Source organism: Balearica regulorum, chromosome 1 (genome assembly GCF_011004875.1).
Source record: "Balearica regulorum gibbericeps isolate bBalReg1 chromosome 1, bBalReg1.pri, whole genome shotgun sequence".
NCBI classification, from domain to species: Eukaryota; Metazoa; Chordata; class Aves; order Gruiformes; family Gruidae; genus Balearica; species Balearica regulorum.
Genome location: NC_046184.1, coordinates 153,575,630 through 153,597,173, shown reverse-complemented (window position 1 = coordinate 153,597,173; position 21,544 = coordinate 153,575,630). Strand labels below are relative to the sequence as shown.

Here is a 21,544-nt window from a genome sequence, read left to right as displayed (position 1 = left end):
GTTCCAGTGCTCTGTATTTGACATTGTCAGGTCATCTTTTCACATTTTTCTGAGGAGCAATTAAGGCTAAAACTTTGTATTTTTAACTAAAAACTGAAGCTCTAAGGTAAAGAGGTGAGTCCTGAACGCCTTAGAATGGGTTTATGTATTTTCTATGCCTTTTATCTGCATGTGCAAGAGGCAACATTTACCCTCCAGGCTTGATTGAAAGGGAGAATCGGGCAGAAGCACAGCTCTGTGTGTGCTCTCCACCAGAAGCTCTGCAACACCTCTAGGGTGGGCAGGGAGGGTCTCTGGGGGTTCTGGCTCACCTGGCTCCTCATGTATATTTCCAGTCCCAGCTATTCAGACCAGGACTACCTACAAGATCTGTCCCCAAGAGGTAAGATCAGTGAGCAAATCCCAGAGCATGTTTTGTGTCATAAGTAAATAAACAAAAATTAAGCTAAAATTTCATTTTTCCTTTCTATTTGTTATTAGGAGATATGTGCTTTGTAAGGTTTTACAGGTTTCTCCCTAGTGCTACAGGTGCTGCATTTTTTTTTCTAAAAAAGTAAACCACACCATCTTAGAATTGTTGACAGAGGAGAAAACACAACAAATGCAGCCTATCAAGAGCACATTTCCAGTATCTGTGGCCCTTGTCAGATTCTAGTTCAGGAACCTGGTAAGGAAGCTGACCCTGAGAAAGTAAGGAGGAAAAAGGTTGTAAAGACAAACTACAAACCAAAAGTGAAGATAAGCTAAATCCACTGCAGTGGACTGAATTTCTCTTAGCACTCTGCAGTGGTCTGTAATAACAGACACATTTTGACTTACCTTTTATAGTCCTTTTATTTTTATAAAACCTAGGTGCTTATCCATTTGTCTAAGAATCTCATTGAATTTTTAAAAGGAGAATAAAAGTTGTCTCAAGCTTATTACAAATGCTTGACTCAGATATGTTGTAAATGTTGAATGGCCATTCCCCCAAATATTCACAAAGTAAAGATGTTTTCTGTATTATAAAAGAGAAATAATCTTGAGATACCTATTCTAAAAGAGTGATTCTGGTGAAATGAAATAAAACTGCCAAAGAAATTTCATTGGTGGACATAAAGAACAAAATAAACTTTTCTGCTGTTAGCAAAAGCCTAGTAGGCTGGACCTGAGTTTTTAACACCATCTACTATTGTTCAAGCAACCTACCCATCGACTGCTCCAACAAATGCTACCTGGTAGAAGTGTTTGGGTCCTGCACCACTGTTTACGGAAACAAGCCTGAGGGTTGGTATGAATTTGGTTGGGGTCAGATTGGTGCCTTCATCAGTGGTTTCCAACTGTTGAGGTGCATCTCTCTTCAACTCATTGTGGGAATGTGGAGCCCGTAGAATAAGCTTCCCTTGATCTGTGCTGACTCCATGCTGGGACAACTCAGATGTACTTCTGCCTTGGCCTCGTACTGCAAGGCACAGTTACTAGTTCCTGTCAGATTGTTTTGCTCAGCTTCAATGCCAGCACTGTTTAAACTCAGTAGGTGTAGTAGATGCAAGAAAGAGATGGCAGCAGCCAGAAAACAGCTGTAAAAAGAGGCAGCGAGTGCAATAGTCTCAGGACAAGCAGAGGAAGAGATGAGGAGCTGTATCCAGTGAAATACCCATTTTCTTAAGTAGGACTTGACTTAATAGAAAAACAAAAAACCAAACCCACAAAAAGTTTAGAATGGCAGGCCTATGTTAGGTGAGTGTTTGGGAAGTTTGTGAAGTTCTTGAGCTTTTACTGGGAAGCAGCACAAGGACCAACTCAGCTAGATTTGTCTTCCAGATTTTAGAATCCATTAATCCCACATCATTTGCTGACATGAACAGGCATTTCTGCCCCAAATACTGTAATCAGTGTACACTGTCCACTGCACAGACAATGCGTATTGCACAAAAGTGTCTTCTCTGATGGTCTTCATACTTGGCAAACCTCAGCTCTGCTCATCTTGCAGGTTAACCTTTTGCAGTTTTGTTTCAAAACCTTCAACCAAAAGCAAAATGAATAGACTTGTACATTTCTATCATCATCACCCAGGTAAGTATGAATTTAGTCTGATAAAGAATAAACAAGAAAAAAACCCCACCAAACCCAACTCCATATGTAACCGTAGAAGGGAGGGATTAAACTATTAAATGGTGCAGAAACAGCAATTCATTAGGAGTAACTCATCTGATTTGTCTGTACCTGTAAAGTATAATGACTAACGACCAGAAGACACTATCTTTTCTAATAGAGACACAGCTGTAAGTAATTACATAGTATTTCATATAGCAATTTTCAACTAAGGCAGAGAAAGGAGGTAGCCAGAATTCCTTGTACCAGCTATCCTTATATATTCAGTATCTGCATTTGTAGAAGATGTTTGGAGGTTTGGGATCTTATGTTCCTCATATTAAGAATACTGAACTTTATGCTGATGAGATGGAATAACTATAATGACTAAAATAAACATAATTACTGGAATATTTATGTGTTATATGAAGTGTAAGTTATATAATGTTATATATACCTAACATGTATGTTACACAGTAATTCTGTGAGTTGATCTGGTTATTGGTTCCTTTGATTCGCATTGCTGTGAGTTTAGATCTTTAGTAAGGTAACAGCTTCAAGAAACTCTTGAAAACCTCAGAGATTTGGGGTTCTAAACAGGAAAGATTTCTTGTAATCAGAGCAAAGGGGCTTGGAAGCAGGAGGACAGTCAGACAGTTTATCCTTCCGTCAAGTACAGAAAATAGGAAGAAAATGAAGCCCACAAGTTTCTTCCTTCTCTGACGCATGACAATCATTCCCTACACCTCTACTTCTGAGTGCTCCACCAGAGTAAGAAATGGGCTCTTGATATGGAAAAAGAACTACAACTGCATTCAAAATCTCCCATCTCTCACCTACTGCAGTTCAGAGGTGAGAAACCAAAGTCAAAAGAAAGCAGAGCAGAGATGGGCAACGGCTGTCAGCTCTACATCTTCCAAAACTTTCCAACCTGGAGATATACCTGATTCCTTCCCCCACCCTGGCTTCCTAAAACGATGGGTAACATGCTGCTGAGCCTAGAGGGGGAGCAGAGAGTAGGTATTTCTGGGTACAGGTATATTTGACACTACACAAAGCACTGAGAATCATCTTTATGCACTGTGAAAGGGGACCTTCAAAGTGTACACCAGATGCATTCTCAGGTGAGCTCAGTCCCACTCTTTCCATTGGACTTGCGCAAAGTCTGATGATGGTTTCTTTCCTGTCACTTTTCTGGCAACATATGAGAGGTTAACAGAGGAAGATCTAGTTGATGGCACTTTTAAGGGGCAGATGATACCAAGCTCTCTATCCTCGGTGCCTCCAAGCCTATCGATACTTTGAGCAAATTACTGAAGCCTAGCAGGCCACAACTACGCTTGAAAGTTGCACCTGATTTTTTTTTTGTCTATAAGGAAGGACAGAAGTTCTTGTTTAGTAAATTAGCAGGTACTTTCACAAACTGATTTCTTATTTGTATCTGTAATTACTACTGTGTGTCTAGAATGGTGGTTAACTTTTTTGCAAGAATGGCTCTTTTTGGGACTCATTTGCATTCTTTTCAGATGTCTTGCCTCTACTGAGTCATAATTATTGGCTTGAGTTCTTACACTAGCCAGGGGACTGTTAACTACCTTTAATTGCTGACAAGTAGCTCAGCTTCTTCAAGGGAAGTGTAAAACAGGCTGTAACTACCCAGGTGGTGCCAACAGTTTAGAATAGGTGTTCCCAGGCTGGTGGTGCCTTTACACAACTCCATCTTGATGCCACCGTAAACCAGAGTGCACAGGTCCAAAAACCACTGGCTTGGAGCGCTGCCTAGATGCTGTAGTACTCATCATCATTTACATACTTAAGATCTTAGGTTTTCGAGGTTTACATCAGCAAGCACAACTCACAGAAGCAGAAAATGAGGGGAAGAAAAGAACAGAGAACTTACAGGTATCGTCAGAAATGAGCAACTGCCCTCTGAAGTCTGCCCGAAGGAGTGGGGCAGAGGCTGTTCAAAATGGGCTTAGTCTATGCTAGGGAAGATCGGCTCGGGTTCTCGAAGTATTTCGGTGCCTGGCTCCCACTGGAGGGATCGGTAAAGAGCTGCCTGTGCTCCCCTGAAAACCCGGCTCCGGGCGTTCAGACACCAAGTTGATGACAGCGGCAGAAACACTTAGATGGGGTTCAGATGCTGAGGTCCTTAGTCAGGCCGTTGCTCCCTCTGTTCCCTACAAGAAGCAGAACGTCAGTGCCTCAATAAACAACGACTGTACCAGCAAGTCTGAGCATTTAGAAATGATGAGTCAGTCTCCCCTAAATTAGGGGATTGCCAGTGACGTTTTGAAAAGGAAAAAAAAAAAAAAAAAAAAAAAGAAAAACAGAGAGGGTGCGCTGTTTTGCTTCGCTGAAGGCGGGGTAGGTTTTCCAGGCCGGGCTCCTCGCTACCCGACACCCCCGATCCCGGCGGGAGTCTGCGGGCTCCGGGGACTTCGCGAGAGGAAACGTCAGGTAAACGCCAGCGCATCTCCCTAATGAAGGACGAGATAAAATCGCCGACGCTGACAACAACGCTTCACCCCGCCGGACCAGAGCCCGCCCTGGGGCTGGGCCGCCACCGCCTCCCCTCAGCGCCCGCCCCGCCTCCCGCCGCCGCCGGGAGAGAGCGCGGAGCGGCCGGAACGGAGCCCCGCTGAGTGAAGAGGCAGCGGGGCGGGCAGGGCTAGGCATTGCCGGCAGAGGAGGGCTTTCCCGGCCCTACCGCCGCCCTGCTCCCCCCAGGTGTGCCTGCTGCCTCTCGGCGCCCCGCCGCGGGAAGGGAAGGCGGGGCGGGGCTCGGAGGAGCCCGGGGAGGATCTGATCTCCCCGGCGTTACCGGCCGGCCGGCGGCGGGGCGGCTGCCGGGTATGAACCGCCACAGTAGCAACTTCGGGACACAAAGGCAGGCGGCCCCCGGCGAGCCCCAGCCCCGGGAAAGGTGACCGACAGCGGTGTCCCACAAGACCGCCTCCGTCTGCCGCCGCGGTCCCTGCAAAAGCTGGAACACGCTTTGTGCGTTTGTTTTCACGTTGTTGTGCGGGGTTTGGTTTCAGCCGGCAGGTTCGTGGCATCCCAGGTGCCGCTGAAGTCAAATCGCAAATTGCAACGAAAAGCACAACTGGACGTGACTCTTCACAGCCTTGTGAAACAGCTTGAAACAGTTTCAAGCGCGGGGCGGAGACTGCCTCCCTTCCCCCCTCCATTTACTGTAGCCTGAAAGCCTGCGTTGAGAGGGGGGTGAGGAGGAACCCGCCGGTTTCAAAAAAAACCCCCGCACGGCCTCCACGCCTTCCCACAGCGGCCCTTCCCCGCGGCAGAACTCGAGCGGCGCGGGACTGCACCCAGCACCCCTTCCTCCCCCCCCCCCCCCCCCCGGAGGCGCTCGGAGCCCTCTCCACCGGGCGCCCAGGCGGAGCGGCGGCAACCCGCCACTGGGCTACGCCGTAACGCAGCTTCAAGCGCCCCCGAGTCGCTGTCCCCGCTCCGCCGCTACCCCTTCCCCGGCGGTCGCCTGCCGCAGACCGCTGAGCGGGGGAAGGGGCACCGCGGTCAGCCCGCCTGCCAGCGCGCACGCGCAGCTGCTCAAGGGCCGCTGGGAAACGTAGTTGGCTGTCGTCTCCGACGGCTCCATTTTCTCCTCGCGCTGCGGGCAGTGCGCATGCGCGTGCCCGCCTCCCTCCCCTCCCTACTCTCCTCTCCCCCTGCCAACGCGTTACCGCCCCTTCTGCCGCGGCCGGTATCCCAGGCAGCGTTGTCACCGTAGCGCCCTCCCTCCCGCCTAACGGGGATTGGTCGAGAGAGCTGCGGGGCGGGACAGAAGGGAAGAGGTGATTGGCTGGGGCGGGTGTCACCCGCCGCGGGGGTGATTGATGCGGTTGCCTGCTGAGGAGGGAGGCAACGCTTCTCCTCAGCGTCCGGCGCCGCGCCGGGTACAGCCCTGCCCCCAAAGCGGGGTGGCAGCGCAGCCAGCGCCGTGGCGTCGCATGGTTCCCCGTGCCCCCCTGAGTCCCTCCTAGGAAAGGTCTCGGAGCTGCTCCGCTCTGGGGTGAGGGCGGTCTCCGCCACCAGCTCGCAGATAGGCGAGAGACTCCTCCAAAGTCCGTGCCCTACCGCAAAAGCATCCAACTTGTCCCGCTCGCAAGCTCCGGCAGCCCGCCGGCCCCGCGCCGTGCACTCTCCCCTCAGCCTCCCTGCGCGCCGCTCCTCGCAGCGTCCGCTCAACTTCACCGGAGCCTCCGCCTTTCCCCCCAGTCAGCCGCCCCCCCCCGCGCCCGGCCGCCCGCGGGGGCTTCTTCCCCACGCCTACGCCGGCACCGAGCCGCCCACCCCCTCGCTACGGCCGCATCCTTGCCGTCTTCCCTCCCCAAACGTGAGTAAGGGGAGGAGGGACGATGAATATGCAGAGAAGCGCTCGCCCCGCCGCGGTTCCGGGAGGGGGAGGGGGAGAGTGTGTGTGCGCGGTGAGTGTGCCAGTGTGTGTGTGTGTGTGTGTGTGTGTGTATACAGCGCTGGGAGGGGTGCGCATGCGCCGTGCGTGGCGGGGCTGAATGTTTCCCAAGTGTTTGAAACTGGTATTTGGGTTTTCCACGTTGGATCAAGTGCGGCGTATAGGAGCGAGGAGGCTGCGTTAATATCACCGGGGAGCAGCGGCGGCGGCGGCGGTGAGGAGAGCGGGGAAGGGGGGAGCGGAGGAGAAGCGGAGCAGAGCGGCGCTGGCGCATGCAGAGGGGCTGCCGCTGCTTCTGACAGACACTTTGCAGAGCACATTTTGTTTCCAGATTGTTTCGGAGGAGCTGGTTTAAGCCCCCCTCCTTTCTCCTCCTCCTCCCCCCCCCCCTTCACACACACACACACAAATCCCTCTGATTGTTCCTACCACCTCCTTCGTGAATTACCCACAACGACAGCCATTCAATCAGCTGCTGCTGGCTGTAGGGGACTAGCGGAGGGTGTGTGTGTGTCTCCCTCTCCGTTTCACACAAGAGGAGTCAGATGTAGCTTCTCTCGGTTTTTTTTGGGGGGGAGCTACAGAGAGAGGTGGGCAGGGAGTGAGCCGTTCATCGGGGTTACCGTCTTTGGAGGGAGCAGCACTTGCTCTCGCACAGGGAGAGAGAGGTGTGGGGAAGGATATTTTTTTTTTTCTTTGCCGGATGAAAATGTTGAGTCCTGCAAACGGAGACCAGCTTCACCTAGTGAACTATGTGGAGGATTATCTGGACTCCATCGAGTCTATGCCCTTCGATCTGCAGAGAAATGTCTCCTTGATGAGGGAAATTGACGCCAAATATCAAGGTAAGTGCTTTCTATATGTGTGTGTGTGCGTGTGTGTGGTGTGGGGCTCGGGGGGGGGAGGGTGTCTTTCCCTTTCTTTTCTTCAGAGCTGAGCCTCGGCTCCGTTTGCCCCTCTGCACCCCACGGGGATGGTAGTTTTATTTTTGGGAGGTGAGAGGAGGGAGAAAGCCAGGAGGAGAGATCCGAGGAGAGAGAGGGGCTGATCTGCAGCGTTAGCTCTTGTCATGGGGCGGAACAAAAGGTCTCCAGCTTCTCTTATTAAGCAAGGACTCTGCTTTTCTGTGTAAATTGCTGGCCAAGAAGGCGGGGGCAGGGAAGTGGGGTGTGCGGTGCACAAAGGGGGGCCGTCCCCGGCCGTGGGGCTGAGGTGGAAGGGTTTGGGGGTACGAAAGAAAGTGCTGGGTAGACAGGGAGAGATTACAGCACAACATTTAGGAATGTACAGTATTCATTATGGCTGTAGTAGGGGAGAGAGGCAGCTAGTGAGGGAGGGAGGGAAGGAGGGAGGGAGGGAGGAGAGGGGGGTTAGGCGAGAGTGGGGGGCAGGGTGTGCTTTCTTCGCTCCCTCCTCGGTGGGTTTCGTTTCACCCCGTAAAACAGCCCTGCTCCGTGGGGCGGGGGGAGGACGGGACTGGCGTGTGCAGTGTGGGGTGTGCGGGGGGGGGTGTGTGTGTGATACGGTCGGGTTTACGGATGGGCTGAAAGCTGAAGTGCCCCCTCCCTCTCCCTGCTGCCGGCACTCGGGGCACGCTGTCCCCATGCCCCACGGGCGGAGGGAAGGGAAGGCCGGGCCAGTTTGTGCGGGGCTCGGGGCAGCTTTGTCACTTGCTTGCCGGTGTCCGCTCGGGAAGGGGGGAGGGGGAGTGCTTTATTCGGTGCCGCCGGCAGCGGTGACAGCCGGGGTGCCGGGCGGGGAGGACCCCCTGTCCCTCGGCGTGCGCACCGCCCTGCGCCCCCGTGCATGTGGCCTTAGGGGCGGTGGGCAGCGAGCCCTGCCATTCCCCCGGTTCCTAGTCGGGCAGCCCGCCAGGGAACCCGGTGGTTCCCGGGGAGGGAAGAGGCCGGGTAAAACTTCCCCGGGCGGCCGCGGGGGGCGCGGGCTGGCGGGGGGGGGGGAGGGCGGAGGAGAGGGCAGGGCAGGGCGGACAGCTCGCGTCTCGCGCGCACCGGGCACACGTCGCGGCGGCCAGCGGGCGCCTCCGCGCTTTGCTGGGGACTCAGCGTCGTTGCTGCTTTTATCAACGCCCCGCCTTAGCATATCGCGGCTAGCTCCGCCCCCGGCGGGGATGATAGGGAGGAAGCCTCCCCACGGGCCGCCCGCGGCCCGCCTCCTCCCGCCGATTGGTCTTCGGGCCGGGCCGTTCCGCCTTGTGTCCTGCCCCTTCGTGACGTTTCCAGCAGCAACTTTTCTGTGGGGTTGATTTGAATATCTCGGCCTGCCCCGGCCTTTGGGTTCCGATTGGCTGCGGCGGCAGCAGCGGGCGGGCCAAGGTTGTGCGTTCGGAGTGTGACTGACGTGTTGTCGGGACGGGATGGACGCCGCTGCTCTTCCCGCCTCCTCTTGCTCGTGAATGGCACGCTGGTGCTGGAGGGGGCGGGCGCAAGGTCGCTCTGTTCGCTGCGATTGGCTGGGGTTTTTTTTTAATTTTTTTTTTTTTTTTTTTACTTTTTCTTTCTGGTTCCGATTGGGAACACCGGGCCAGCAGGGCGGGCTCTCCCCGTCGGCGGCTCTGATAGGCGCGAAGGTGGGCGGGCCGCCTCCTCCCACGCCCCTCCTCCCCCGTTTCCTCTGGCTCCCCTCTTACGCTGCGAACCGGGGGGGACGGCCGCCGTTTTCCTGTCGGAGAACAATAGCTGCTCCGTCACTTCCGGGGCGTTGCCGCTGCGCTGGTTGCTAGGAGAAGGCGGCCTCCCTGGCCCGGCGCGAGGAGGCCGTTTCCTGGGCGGGCGGTGTGCGGGCGCGCGCGCAGGGGCTGCCTTACGTTAGGATCGTTAGGGCCCGCCGCGCCGTAATGGCGGCGTCGGGTGCCCTCCCTTCTCCGCGCTCCTTCCCCGAGCCGCGGAGCACGCGGGTTGCCGGGCCTGGCGCGGGGCGGAGCCGCCGGGGCGAGGCGGGGGCGGGAGCTCAGGACCGGCCCCGGAGGCGGCGGGTGGCGCCGCAGAGGGGCGGGCCGGGTGCTGGGCCTTCCCCCGGCGGGGAGAGCTGCTTGCTACCCGTGTCCTGCACGCCGTTGCCCCGGCGGAGCGCGGACGTCCTGGCCTGGCTTTGCCCCTCCTGCCCGCGGAGGTGCCTGCCGCCCCCGCCGTCCCTTCGGGGGTCCCGGCTGTCCTGCCCTGTGCTGGCCGGCCTGGCGGCGATGTGGAAGGGGGCTCCCGGGGTGCGTGGGCATGCAGCCATTACGGCGGTGTCTCGGCCCCCGTGTGGGCTGCGGAACTGTTCTGGGAATAAAGCTTTCACGACACACGGCACCTTTTTTTTTTTTTAATTGTTGTTATTTGAATGACGTTTGTGATGTTGGGCGTGTGCTTTCACAGCTGGTTAACAATTGCATAACGCGCAAACCGTGCAAAACTCTGCTTTTTTGGTCTTTCTGTTACAGCCCGCCAGGGGAAAGCAGTTTTCTGAAATTCCTCTACACGCAGCCTCCTCTGGGCGGATAACTTCAGCTGAACATGAGGAACGGTGGTGCAATCTTCCTCCAAGCTGTAGTAGACAGCTGTCAAGCTGTTTCTTCTATTCAGTGCACTGCTTGAATAACATGTTTCTGACACCGATGCTAAGCAGCCCTTTCTGATGGCGTGCATCTGTGAAAAGGCACATCTCGCATGGCGTCTTACATACTAAACGTGTCAGTGCCCCAGGACGTGCTCAGCAGGGCTTTGCAGAATTCAAGGCTGTTGCAGCCAGCTATTTCTCCTGCATAATCCAGCAGTGTCAGGAGGTGGTGTGGTGCTGTAGTGTTAATGTGTATAAGCAGTACTAGAATCGAAGTTTTCGTAGTGCCTGACTTCAGTCAATGTCATGAATTGTTTTGTGCTATCGAGAGAGAGAATATTCTGCATGAAAGATGCCTACATATCAGATTCATCAGTCAAGTGTCAAAGCTTAGAACATAAAACTTATGCATTTCAGCCATTGAAAATAATTAACACTGGATTTTTAGTCTTTCTATGCTTAATCTGCTTAATCTTCTCCACATCTGTGTTTTTTTGGTGGTGGTGGTAGGGATGGGGTTTTTTGGGTGGGTGTTTTGGGGGATTTTTCAGTGCTGGGTTTTTTTGTGCATGGGTTTTGTTTTGTGGTTTTTTTTAGTTAGAAAAAAAGGCATTTGCTTGAGATAGTTAATAGCACATTGAAATACTGATTTTGGTCAGATAGGTTATATTGCAGTACCTGTTGACAGATTGTGCTTAACTGGTGTTAGAAGCAAAGGCTGCAGCTCTGAAAACTAAAGTAAAACTTGCATAAACTTTCCATGTCTTCACAAGAAATTTGGAATGTGTGTGTGTGTGTTCAAAAAATCTACCCAGGCAAGACAAAACCTGAATCAGAGGATAACTATTAGTTGCATATATAAATTGCTGTTACCACATTTTCTTTTTTTTTTCTTTTTAAAAAGTTTTAAAAATGTAACTTCATACTTGTGAAATTCAGAGACAGTTTTGATAATGCCATTGGCATGTACATGAGATCCTGGTTTCTGTTAGGTGAATTGAGGTTAGATTTTATATCTCAGATTATTTTGCTTCTCTAAGGCAGAATGTTCTAACCTGTGAGAAAAGAAAAAAATCAGAGAAGAAAGGAGATGCAGGAAAAACATTCTGCACGTTTTTGAGGACTTGGTATGGAACTGCTGAGTGTCCTGTATGGTTGAGTTGATTTGAGTATCGTAGTGAAACTCAAAAACATCTGCTTAAAAATATGTTTCTAGAACTATTCTTGAAACATTAAACACTTTTGCACAGTGTTCTTTCTTATACGCTGTTGAAACCATCCTTGAGGTGCAATTCAAGATCTGACATATTTTCAGTGTTAGCATTTTAAATTGGAAGCTCTAGCCGCTCCAATTGTTGCATATAATTTTTAAGGTTATCTTCAAACCTTTTCATCTCCTTCTTTGCAGTAAATATTTAACGGAGATTATATTTCTATGTTTAAAAAGTAGGCAACAGGACTCTTACAGAAAGTCTAGGGAGAAAATCATCTGGACATCTTGGATATTGTAATCGTAATTCTGTATTCCTAGGGATTTAAGTGGCCTCACATTTTCAGCAAAAATAACTCGGCAGTATCAGATGAAACTTGCCATGGCTTAGGGTCTAGCCTAAGTTTGGAGTTCTTCTGCCATATGATAGTGATTATTAAGTAATTCAGCATCTGAATTCTACACTGGTTTGTGTTTGCTTTCTCTCCCACTCTCTTTCTCCCACTCTCAGTCATTCACTGAAAATATTAATGTTGTTATACAGAAAATGTTCAGGAAAACAATGTATTAATTTCCCCTCTAATTTTACAATTAATTTTGGAACTTTTGATGGTGTGTATGTATTTGTTTAGTTAGTTCTTTTTAATTACTGGTAAGTTAAAATGGAAGAAGTGTCAACATGCACAAAATTATATTTAATAACTTTTTTTTTCCCCCTGAATCACCGTTTGCATTCTGTTCCAGCAGGACTGACTAGAACAAAAGTAATCCACTGGAGTCATGAGCCACTTATCAGATAGCAGCTTCAGGGATTCTGCCTTTGCTCAGCTTTGTACATTAAAAAAGGGTGTTGCTGTGAGGAAGGAACGCTATGGGAAGGTGCTGTTTCACCATTCTGTTGAAAATATTTATAGGTTTTTGTTTCTTCCTTGCAGAGATTCTGAAGGACCTGGATGATTACTATGAAAAATTTAAACGAGAGACAGATGCAGTGCAAAAGAGAAGAATGTTGCACTGCATACAGAGAGCCTTGATTCGGAGTCAGGAACTGGGGGACGAGAAGATCCAAATCGTCAGTCAGATGGTAGAGCTGGTTGAGAACAGAACCAGGCAAGTGGACAGCCACGTGGAACTGTTTGAGACTTGTCAAGAGACTAATGATACCACTGGAAACAGCGGGAAAGCCAGCCAGGACAAGTCAAAGAACGAGACAATCACGCAGGCCGAAAAGCCCAACAATAAGAGATCGAGGCGGCAAAGAAATAATGAGAATCGAGAGAACGCTTCAAATAATCATGATCATGATGACATCACCTCAGGAACTCCAAAGGAGAAGAAAGCAAAAACGTCCAAGAAGAAGAAACGCTCCAAGGCTAAAGCAGAGCGGGAAGCTTCTCCCCCAGACCTTCCCATTGACCCTAATGAGCCAACATACTGCTTGTGCAACCAGGTCTCCTATGGAGAAATGATAGGCTGCGATAACGATGAGTGCCCCATCGAGTGGTTTCACTTTTCCTGCGTGGGACTCAATCATAAACCAAAGGGCAAATGGTACTGCCCCAAATGTAGAGGAGAAAACGAGAAAACTATGGACAAGGCATTGGAGAAGTCTAAAAAAGAAAGGGCCTACAACAGGTAGTTTGTAGACTTTTCGTAGCGAAGAAAATAAAACCACCAAACCAGTGTATTTATTGTCAGCGTCGCCTTTGTTGAGGTGAAAGGATTGTAAAATGTATATTTTTAAAGGAGGTTTAAAACTGAACCATTCCTGTTATAGGGACGGCAATAAGCGATTTTGTTTTTCATTTGGTAAACTGTAACAAGAATGTGGTCTGTGGACCAATGTATTCCAAAAGCAAAGTTATAAAGAGTTTAAACTGAATTATCTTAAAAGATAAAATATTTTTTTTTTTTTTTCAGTGCTGGTAGCACTCTACCCATTAAAATTTTGATGACAACTATCTCTGAAATGTAATTTCGTTTTCTTTAATGAAAAATGTTATTTACCTTTTGAGCAAAAATTGTTAAATAGTTGAGCCATCTGGTTGTATCTGAATAAAGCTGCAATACATTACAACTGTAACTTCTTTCGGTGATAAGCAGTGCAAGAGCAAAAAAAAAAGGAGGGTAAAATTTGGTTCCTGCTACAAAGTGTCAGTATAACAGTTCAATAGCAAATGTTTAAATAGGCTTAGAGGATTATTTTTTAAAAAAAAAAGAAAAAAGTTAATCATTAAATTTTACACAGCAAATATTTTATATGCTGGCCAAGTACCACAAGGGCCATTTTAAAATGATTGAATATGTTTTATATTTAACCAGGAAGTGGTTTAGTAATGAGACTTAACATAAATGAAGCTTTATACTGTCACAGATAGTAGCGTAGCAATCCTTAATTTGTTTAAGTTGTATAAATGTACATTTTTAAGTGGAGTTGCACTTACTGTATTATACTTGGAAATGCAGCCAAATGCCATTGTGTAACCAATGTGCATTTCCTGCTGTATGTATGAAAATTGTACAGCTGTGATATTAAGAAATAAATGAAACGACTTTGACGGTTTGCTGCTTTAGCAATCATGTTTAATGATCATTCATATAGCTTAAAAAAAATAATTTTTGTCTTTAATCTCAGCAGCTCCAGGAAGCTGCTGATAGCAAGCCTGAAACTGTTGTAGTGGTAACCAAATTACAGGTCTGATAATGAATCTTCATAGACCTTATGACCAGCAGGGTCGTAGGAGAGCCAAAATAGCATTTAACTTTCCATCCCAGTCTACTCATTTTGTGCTTGCAGTCACTGCCAGGCCTGGCCATTTGTCTAAAAATCAATAGTATAGAGCTGGCCTTGTTCAGTTGTTTTCATGCGTTTACACTACAGATATAAATTATTCCATGTTTGTTATCAGCAGAAAGATCTCTTGTGTTACATTTTCAAAGTAGTATTGCAGCCATTCCAGGGTAGGCATTGTTACTCTTCATGGTCGCCTCATACAGAAATACGTTAGCTATGCCCAAGGTGCTGTGCGTTAGATCAGATATCTGGCTCCTGTGTCACTCAGCTTCCCAGCAAAGCTTGGGCAGGCCGTTCTTTCACCTGCACGGCTGGAGGGGCCGACGTCCTGGCTGAGCTGATTTCCTGGCCTCAACCCCCACGGGCCTTGGCTGCGAGCGAGAAGAAGATGGGACCAGCAGTAGGAAGGTCGTGGAAGCGAAGGCTGTGAAATCTGGTGGTCAAACAGGAGTCTTGTAAGCATATGGGTGACCTGGGTGGTTGGTTGTTTGGTTTTTTTAATTAATTATAATTGTGTGGTTTGCTTCCTGGATAGTGACACCATACCACTGTAGTGATGCTGCTTTTTCCCCGATGTGTTCCAGCAGGTCCTTCTGCTGGAAGTAGGGGAGACAAGGTTTGGGATCCAGTTGAAGGGGCTCAGTGTTTTCTAAAGATGTACTGAACAGCGACAAGATGCGCCCCATCGCCTTGCGTGGATACTCCCTGCCAGACAAACACGCTCACAGTGACAAGCAGAAGTCCCGTTTTACTTCTCAGTAGGTACCCTGTGTGTGTGTGCACGTGCAGGCGTGTTTCCAGTCGCTACAGACTGTCATGTTACACCGAGCTGCCTTTGCCCTGGGCAAACGGCCGCTCCAAACCTGGGTCTCCTGCTCCTGAGGTGGTGTAGGGTTGGTGTGTAATTTCTCTATTACCCTTCTCTTTTCTCTCTAAAGCCTTCTCGTTTTCCATTCTCCCTATGCACTTACCAGTCTTTCCTGCTCCTGCCTCCCTCCCTCCACTTGCTGTTGTTGTGGCTAATCCCGTTGTTTCTGGTCCTTTCTGCCTCAGCCGTTCTGTTGTCCTCCTGCCAGCCTACACTGAGAACATCCATACTTAGCAGGATTGTACCTGTGAAACCCTGGTGAAACTTTGTATAGGAACTAGTGCAGGCACAGTTTCTGACTGTAGCCTTTTTCATGAAATTTCTGCCTCGGTTCTGCAAGACATTTTGAATGTGAAAAGCCAGAAGAAAACAACAAAGGTGCAAAGGAGTATGGTAAGAAAGTTTGGCTAAAGGTGGATCGGCAGAGCGATGTATGTATCACCCTTAATATATTTCCACCTACTGAAGGCTGGCTGTGGTCTCCCATATTTCAGGGGTTTTTTTGCAAAAGACATCTGTGAAGCAGTTTGGAGTTACATCACTTTCCGCATTTTCCCAAGACTTGTGTTATTTTCCGACTTCCCTTTGTTAAGGGCTGCAGCGTTGTTCTGCTGCTTGACCCTGAGGGTTGACGGGACGGGCACGGTACCGTTTGGCAGGTCTAGTTTCAGTCGATGGGCACAATTAATTACTTGAGTTGGATGCGAGGGAGTCTGCCATGGCACTAAGCTCGCTGTTGATGGAAGTGAAGCCATCTGATGTTGTGCTAACACACTGCCAAGCGCTGCGTACCGTGCAAACTTTCTTCTGGCTTCAGTGTCTTGTCTAAACCACTGTCTTAACAAAATGTCTTTACAACTTCTTAGTTATTCAGTGTGAATTTAATGGTCATGAGAAACTGCCATCCTTTGAGCCAATTTTTGTTATTTCTGTGTGATAGATGAGCTAATTTACAAGTTCCCTTATAGTGCCCAGCAGCGTGACAGTGCTGTGATTTGGGGACATCATCTGCAGGTTTGAGAAAACATCTGAATCTCATGGTGATTCATCAGTTTCAACCACTGTATCACCTGAAAGCATCCCAATTAAGCAGAACTACTGTCTCCATTAAGCAGCAGCAACCCTGGCCATGTGTATCATTAGGATTAAATAGGTTTCTTACTAATTAAGCACAGTTGCTGATTAAGTGTGTCCTAATTTCGTAGAGCATGCAGAATAAATACAATTGAATTGGACTGCTCCACCAGTCTCATTTTTTGCCAGGGTATTTTTAGTTAATCTTTTAAATTGTAATAACAATGAAAGAGAGAGACAAAATATTGTAAGCTGTTTCACAGAATATAATACAAAAAAAGTTCTCAGAAGTGCTTCAAAAAATTTGAATATCCTTGGGAGTGCATTCTGTTGCTTTAGTTAGACAACTTACCATCCTCACGGCCTACGTGCTCTGTGTACATTTAAAAAATCCACCCTTGTGCTACCCATAGCTCAAAAGAGCTAATAATTTTTTGCTTTTGAGTATCAAACGGAGTGCGAGCGTTCAATGTAACGTCAAAAAATAATCAAGCTAATAATGCTTCGCGCAGCTTCTTACTTTCCCAGGTATTACTGAAGTGTCAAATGAAACAAGTAGGAGGAATGACGCAGCAATGAAGAGCACTGGAGCAAATGAAGTATCTACAGGAAAAGCTGAGAGACAGTATTAAGGTTTTCTCCTGAGTTCAGGATGCCTAGATTACTTTTCCCAGGAAGCGTTTATTGTTGTCAGTAGTACAAAATAACTAACGCACCTCTGTCCCTCCTCACAGCAGGGGAGCCGTGTTAGTGGCCAGGACAGGAGCGTGGAGGGCCGGTGGCTCTCCCCGGTCGCGGGCTTCCAGTTGTTGATATGTGAAGCCCGATTGGTGGGTTAAATGGGTCCTTGGGTTCACTTTGTAAGCAGCTTTGCCAACGGTGGTGTTACCATCCCTCGCCCCTCTGCAGGACCTCACCGCTCTTGCAGCTCTGCCAGAACATGACAGAAGGTGCTTGATACCAAACTTTTCAAAACTGTCACCAGCGTTTAAATTTCCAGCTCTTACATGAGAAACGTAAGCAAACATTGTGGCTTAACATCCTTGAGAAGGACTCCTGGCTTTGCTGGCCTCTCCAAAATAGCTTGGTAGTTCAGATAACCATTTGTAAAGGCTTTGCGTGCTGTCCATCTAACCTGAGATCATGAATTCTCAGTTGCTGCAATAACGGAGGGCGTGGAAATAACACCAGTCAGATGGATGGACGCTTTGTAGAAGTCAAAATTCCTTTCAGTTGTTGGGGTGAGAATATAACCTCCATCCAAATTTTCGGTAACTAGTGAAGCAGGGAGCAAAAAAACGTGTCTGTAATGGCAGAATTCCCTGCAGTACAGGAGTTCGGGTTTATATGCAAGTCTGCTGTGAGCACCATGCGCCTGTGCATTGAGTCCGTCCCCTCAAAGTGTTTCAAGGCAATTCCTCAGATTGTTGATCAAATGTAGTCCAGTATCGTTCACTTTTAAGCTGCTTTAAGTTGTGACTTTTATTTTCGATAGCTTACTTTAATAAGTCAGGCTTCCTATACGGCTGTCAGCCAAGACTGAGGGCTGGAAGAGACTCCCGGGGAGCCGCAGAAGGTGCGGGCAGTAGGTGACTTCATACTGGTGGTATGTCATTTGTCTACGTGGGCACTGGCTGAGCTGGGCCTGAACTTCTCTTTCTGCTTCATGCTTTGGGGAAAGGATCACGATGCAAAGAAAACGGAGAGATCTCTTGCATTTTGTTTGCTGACAAGTCAGGTAAGGCCCTAAGAGATTAACATATCTAGGGCTGGTAACTCGGCATCGTAACAAAAATAATAATATGTACTTAAAATAAACTTGGATCTTTTAAGCAAATATTGTAAAACTTGGGTAAGACAGATAGAATAACCTTTATACTCTCACTTTGTGGAAGAATTAATGCAATTTAAATGACTGTTGTCCCCTTGATGCCATACATCCTGAACTCCCTCATCACACAATACACTTCACTAGTTCGATTTTTTTTTTCCCCAAAATAAATCAAACTAGCAAAAACAAGGTTTTTAGTGATAAGGATGAGAAGCCCAAGTGAATTGTGTGTAAGTGATTTACCTGCATACAGAAAGGAATGTTTTGCTATGTTAATTAAAAGATATATATCAGGGGACTTTTCTTTCTGCCAGCCTCCTCTCTCCTTGAGATTTGCATGGTTTCACCTGAAATAAAATGCTCCGTTCTCATAATAGCTTCTTCAGTCTTATAACTCTGGGAACAGACAACTTATCGAGAGCCGTACCAGTAAAAGATGAATTGTTAGATACATGTTCCGCAGAGTGATTTTATTCAACAACTAAAAGATTAAGGGCAAATCTTCAGAAAACTCCCCTGAGTTTGCATGCTTTAGTTTGTAGGTGTCCCCGAAGGACATTGCAAGTAGAAGAAAATGAATGTAACATGTCTTAAACTTTAATCAAGTCTAATCTATGGTCACAGTTACTTAAAAACTTTGATTGGGATCATATCATTTTGGCATCGTGTCACTGCAGAACAGAAATATGATTGTTTGGATGCCCTGATTTTTCATTTCCATGCTTTATCAGAATTTGATTGATTTTATGTTTTGTCTCAGTTTTTTATCTGCTGACCGTATTCTGCTTGGATTGGAGACAGCCTCAAGAAGACAAAATTTTAAATTAAAATTAACGATACTGCTCTCAATCTTTATTATCCACACTCTTTTTTGTTTTTTTTCTCTTTTTTTTCTTCTTTTTTTTTTTTTCCTGGGAATATAGAAGGTGTCATGAGTTCTCCCTTGTGCTGAGCCCTTAGAATCAACACAAAGAAAAGAGAGAGAGTGGAAGTAAGGCTACAATACCAAAGTAAACAGCTGGACTTTGATATCAAAAGTCATCCTTACTGGGCCATAAAGGATTTAAAGGATTTAATTTCTATCTAAGTAGCTTCAAGGGAAATAGAGCATCACATTTCCGAAAAAAGTTAAACACAAAATATGTGACACTTTTGCACTTTTAGTTTTGCTGAGAGGACCGGAGACTGTCACGTGCAAGGGCAGTAGTAAAATTCTGCAAAGCCAGAACTGTGTCGTACCATACGGGACAATATTGAAGAACTGTTAGAAGTGGGTTACCAAAGTGTCCTCTCATCTACGGATGTTATTTTACAGAAGGTACCGCTGGCCAGGAGGTATCACCTGTGTCCACAGAGGTTTAAAGGGAAGCCAAAGAATCTTCTTTGTGCAAGTCAGAGGCCAAGGACCCACTTGCTGTGTCAGAGCAGAAGCACGCAAATTTATATATGACCTCAACTCACTGACAAGCAATTGCTAAGCAAGTTTCTCAAAAAAGCGCAATTATTAACTTCCATGAGTAAACCAATAGTATTTTTTACAGGTAATTGCGGCAAATGTCAGATGCTCATATTTCAGGAAATATTTCAGGCATTAAGTGAAGAGATCTATTATCTAATGCTACTAGGGTATAAAAGGTGAAAACGAACTTCTGGAGGAATAGTTGAAAAGGTTTGGATCAAAGCTCAAGAAGAGGAGGTGCATTTTTATTGCTAAAGCTGATGTAAACCTTATTTTAAATGTTTCATCTAACTTTAGGAGGGTTCATTACCTCATCCTTTCTAATGTAGGGCTTTTTAGATCAATTTCTTGCTTGAAGTAGAAACTAGAGACACAGACTCAGATATGCTACCAGCGCGGGTTGCTCCTTTGTATGCGGGACCTACACCTGATCTTTCTGGACAGCAGAGATTCCCTCCATTGAAAATACAGGTAAAGCACTTCTGCTCTGCATCAAGCAGCTGCTGGAGGGTCTTTTATTAGCATCTTTCAGATGACACCAGTTCTGCAGGAGTGTTGATCTGCTTGAGGGCAGGAAAGCTCTACAGAGGGGTCTGGACAGGCTGGATCTATGGGCTGAGGCCAACTGTATGAGATTCAACAGGGCTCAGTGCCAGGTCCTGTACTTGGGTCACAACAACCCCAGGCAATGCTACAGGCTTGGGGAAGAGTGGCTGGAAAGCTGCCTGGCAGAAAAGGACCTGGGGGTGCTGGTTGACAACCGGCTGAATATGAGCCAGCAGTGTGCCCAGGTGGCCAAGAAGGCCAACAGCATCCTGGCTTGTGTCAGGAATAGTGTGGCCAGCAGGAATAGGGGAGTGATTGTCCTCCTGTACTCGGCACTGGTGAGGCCACACCTCAAGTGCTGTGTTCAGTTTTGGGCCCCTCACTGCAAGAAGGACACTGAGGTGCTGGAGCGTGTCCAGAGAAGGGCAACAGAGCTGGGAAAGGGTCTAGAGCACAAGTCATGTGAGCAGTGGCTGAGGGAACTGGGGTTGTTTAGCCTGGAGAAGAGGAGGCTGAGGGGAGATGTTATTGCTCTCTACAACTACCTGAGTAGCCAGGTGGGGGTTGGTCTCTTTCCCAAGTAACAAGTGACAGGACAAGAGAAAATGGCCTCAAGTTGTGCCAGGGGAGGTTTAGATTGGGTATTAGGAAAAATGTGTTCACCAAAAGTGTTGTCAATCATTGGAACAGGCTGCCCGGGGAAGTGGTTGAGTCACCATCCCTGGAGGGATTTAAAAGACGTGCAGATGTGGTGCTTAGGGACATGGTTTAGTGATGGGCTTGGCAGTGCTAGGTTAACGGTTGGACGTGATGATCTTAAAGGTCTTTTCCAACCTAAACAATTCTATGATTCTACAATATGATCATCTTTAAAAAAAGACAAAAAGTACAATCGAGGGAACTATGGGTAAGTCAGCCTCACTTCAGACCCTGGGAAAATCATGGAGTGAGTCCCCATGGAGCACATTTCTGGGCACATGCCTTCAGCATAGCTTTACCAAGGGCAAATCATACCTGAGCAGCCTGTTTGCCTTCTGTGATAAAATGACTGGATTTGTGAATGAGGGGAGAGCACTGGATCTCATTTCCTTCAACTTCAATGAGATGGATGCTGTTCACTTCAACTTTAGCAAGGCTTTCAACATTGTCTCCCATAGTATTCATACATCTAAACTGGGAATTTGTAGTCTGGATGGACAAGTAAATGGGTAAGCAACTCTTTGGATGGTTGAGCTCAGAGAGTCGTGGTTAATGGGTCATGTACCTTCTTCCTGGGAGCTGGTAGCAAGTACTGCAGGTCTGTCCTGTGACCTATCCTGTTTAACGTCATTATCGGTGAACTGGAGGAAGTGGTGAAGAGCTGTCATGGTTTAACCCCAGCTGGCAGCAAAGCCCCATGCAGCTGCTCGTTTGCTTCCCCCCCCCCAGCGGGATGGGGAAGAGAATCGGAAGAGTGAAAGTGAGAAAACTCATGGGCTGAGATAAAGACAGTTTAGTAGGTAAAGCAAAAGCCGCACGCACAAGCAGAGCAAGACAAGGAATTCATTCACCACTTCCCAGGGGCAGGCAGGGGTTCAGCCATCTCCAGGAAAGCAGGGCTCCATCATGTATAACAGTTAGTTGGGAAGACAAATGCCATCACTCCGAACGTCCTCCCTCTCCTTCTTCTTCCCCCAGCTGTATATGCTGAGCA

At 47.9% G+C, this 21,544-nt stretch overlaps 1 protein-coding gene and 1 long non-coding RNA gene across 3 annotated transcripts; one reads left to right on the top strand and one right to left on the bottom strand.

Moving 5' to 3' along the window:
- Nucleotides 1-1,735: 1,735 nt before the first annotated feature.
- Nucleotides 1,736-5,740, bottom strand: LOC142599457 (uncharacterized). Its single transcript, XR_012833012.1, has 2 exons — nucleotides 3,974-5,740; nucleotides 1,736-2,001 (listed from the first exon to the last, which is right to left on the bottom strand). It is a non-coding gene; the product is annotated as an uncharacterized LOC142599457 (long non-coding RNA).
- Nucleotides 5,741-6,511: 771 nt separating this feature from the next.
- ING1 (inhibitor of growth family member 1) lies at nucleotides 6,512-13,276 on the top strand. Of its 2 annotated transcripts, none has more exons than XM_075740165.1 (2): nucleotides 6,512-7,353; nucleotides 12,215-13,276. In XM_075740165.1, the coding sequence occupies exons 1-2, from the start codon at nucleotides 7,212-7,214 to the stop codon at nucleotides 12,916-12,918; spliced, it is 846 nt and encodes a 281-aa protein (XP_075596280.1). In that variant the 5' UTR covers nucleotides 6,512-7,211; the 3' UTR covers nucleotides 12,919-13,276. The 2 variants fall into 2 exon arrangements, with proteins under 2 accessions (XP_075596280.1, XP_075596288.1); XM_075740173.1 differs by lacking the exon at nucleotides 6,512-7,353 and adding an exon at nucleotides 10,645-12,126.
- The last annotated feature ends 8,268 nt before the right edge of the window (nucleotides 13,277-21,544 follow it).

Coding starts and splice junctions, on each gene's coding strand:
- ING1 (XM_075740165.1), top strand. CDS start 7,212: ATGAAAATGTTGAGTCCTGCAAACGGAGACCAGCTTCACCTAGTGAAC. Junction 7,354..12,214: donor AATTGACGCCAAATATCAAG/GTAAGTGCTTTC, acceptor TCTTCCTTGCAG/AGATTCTGAAGGACCTGGAT.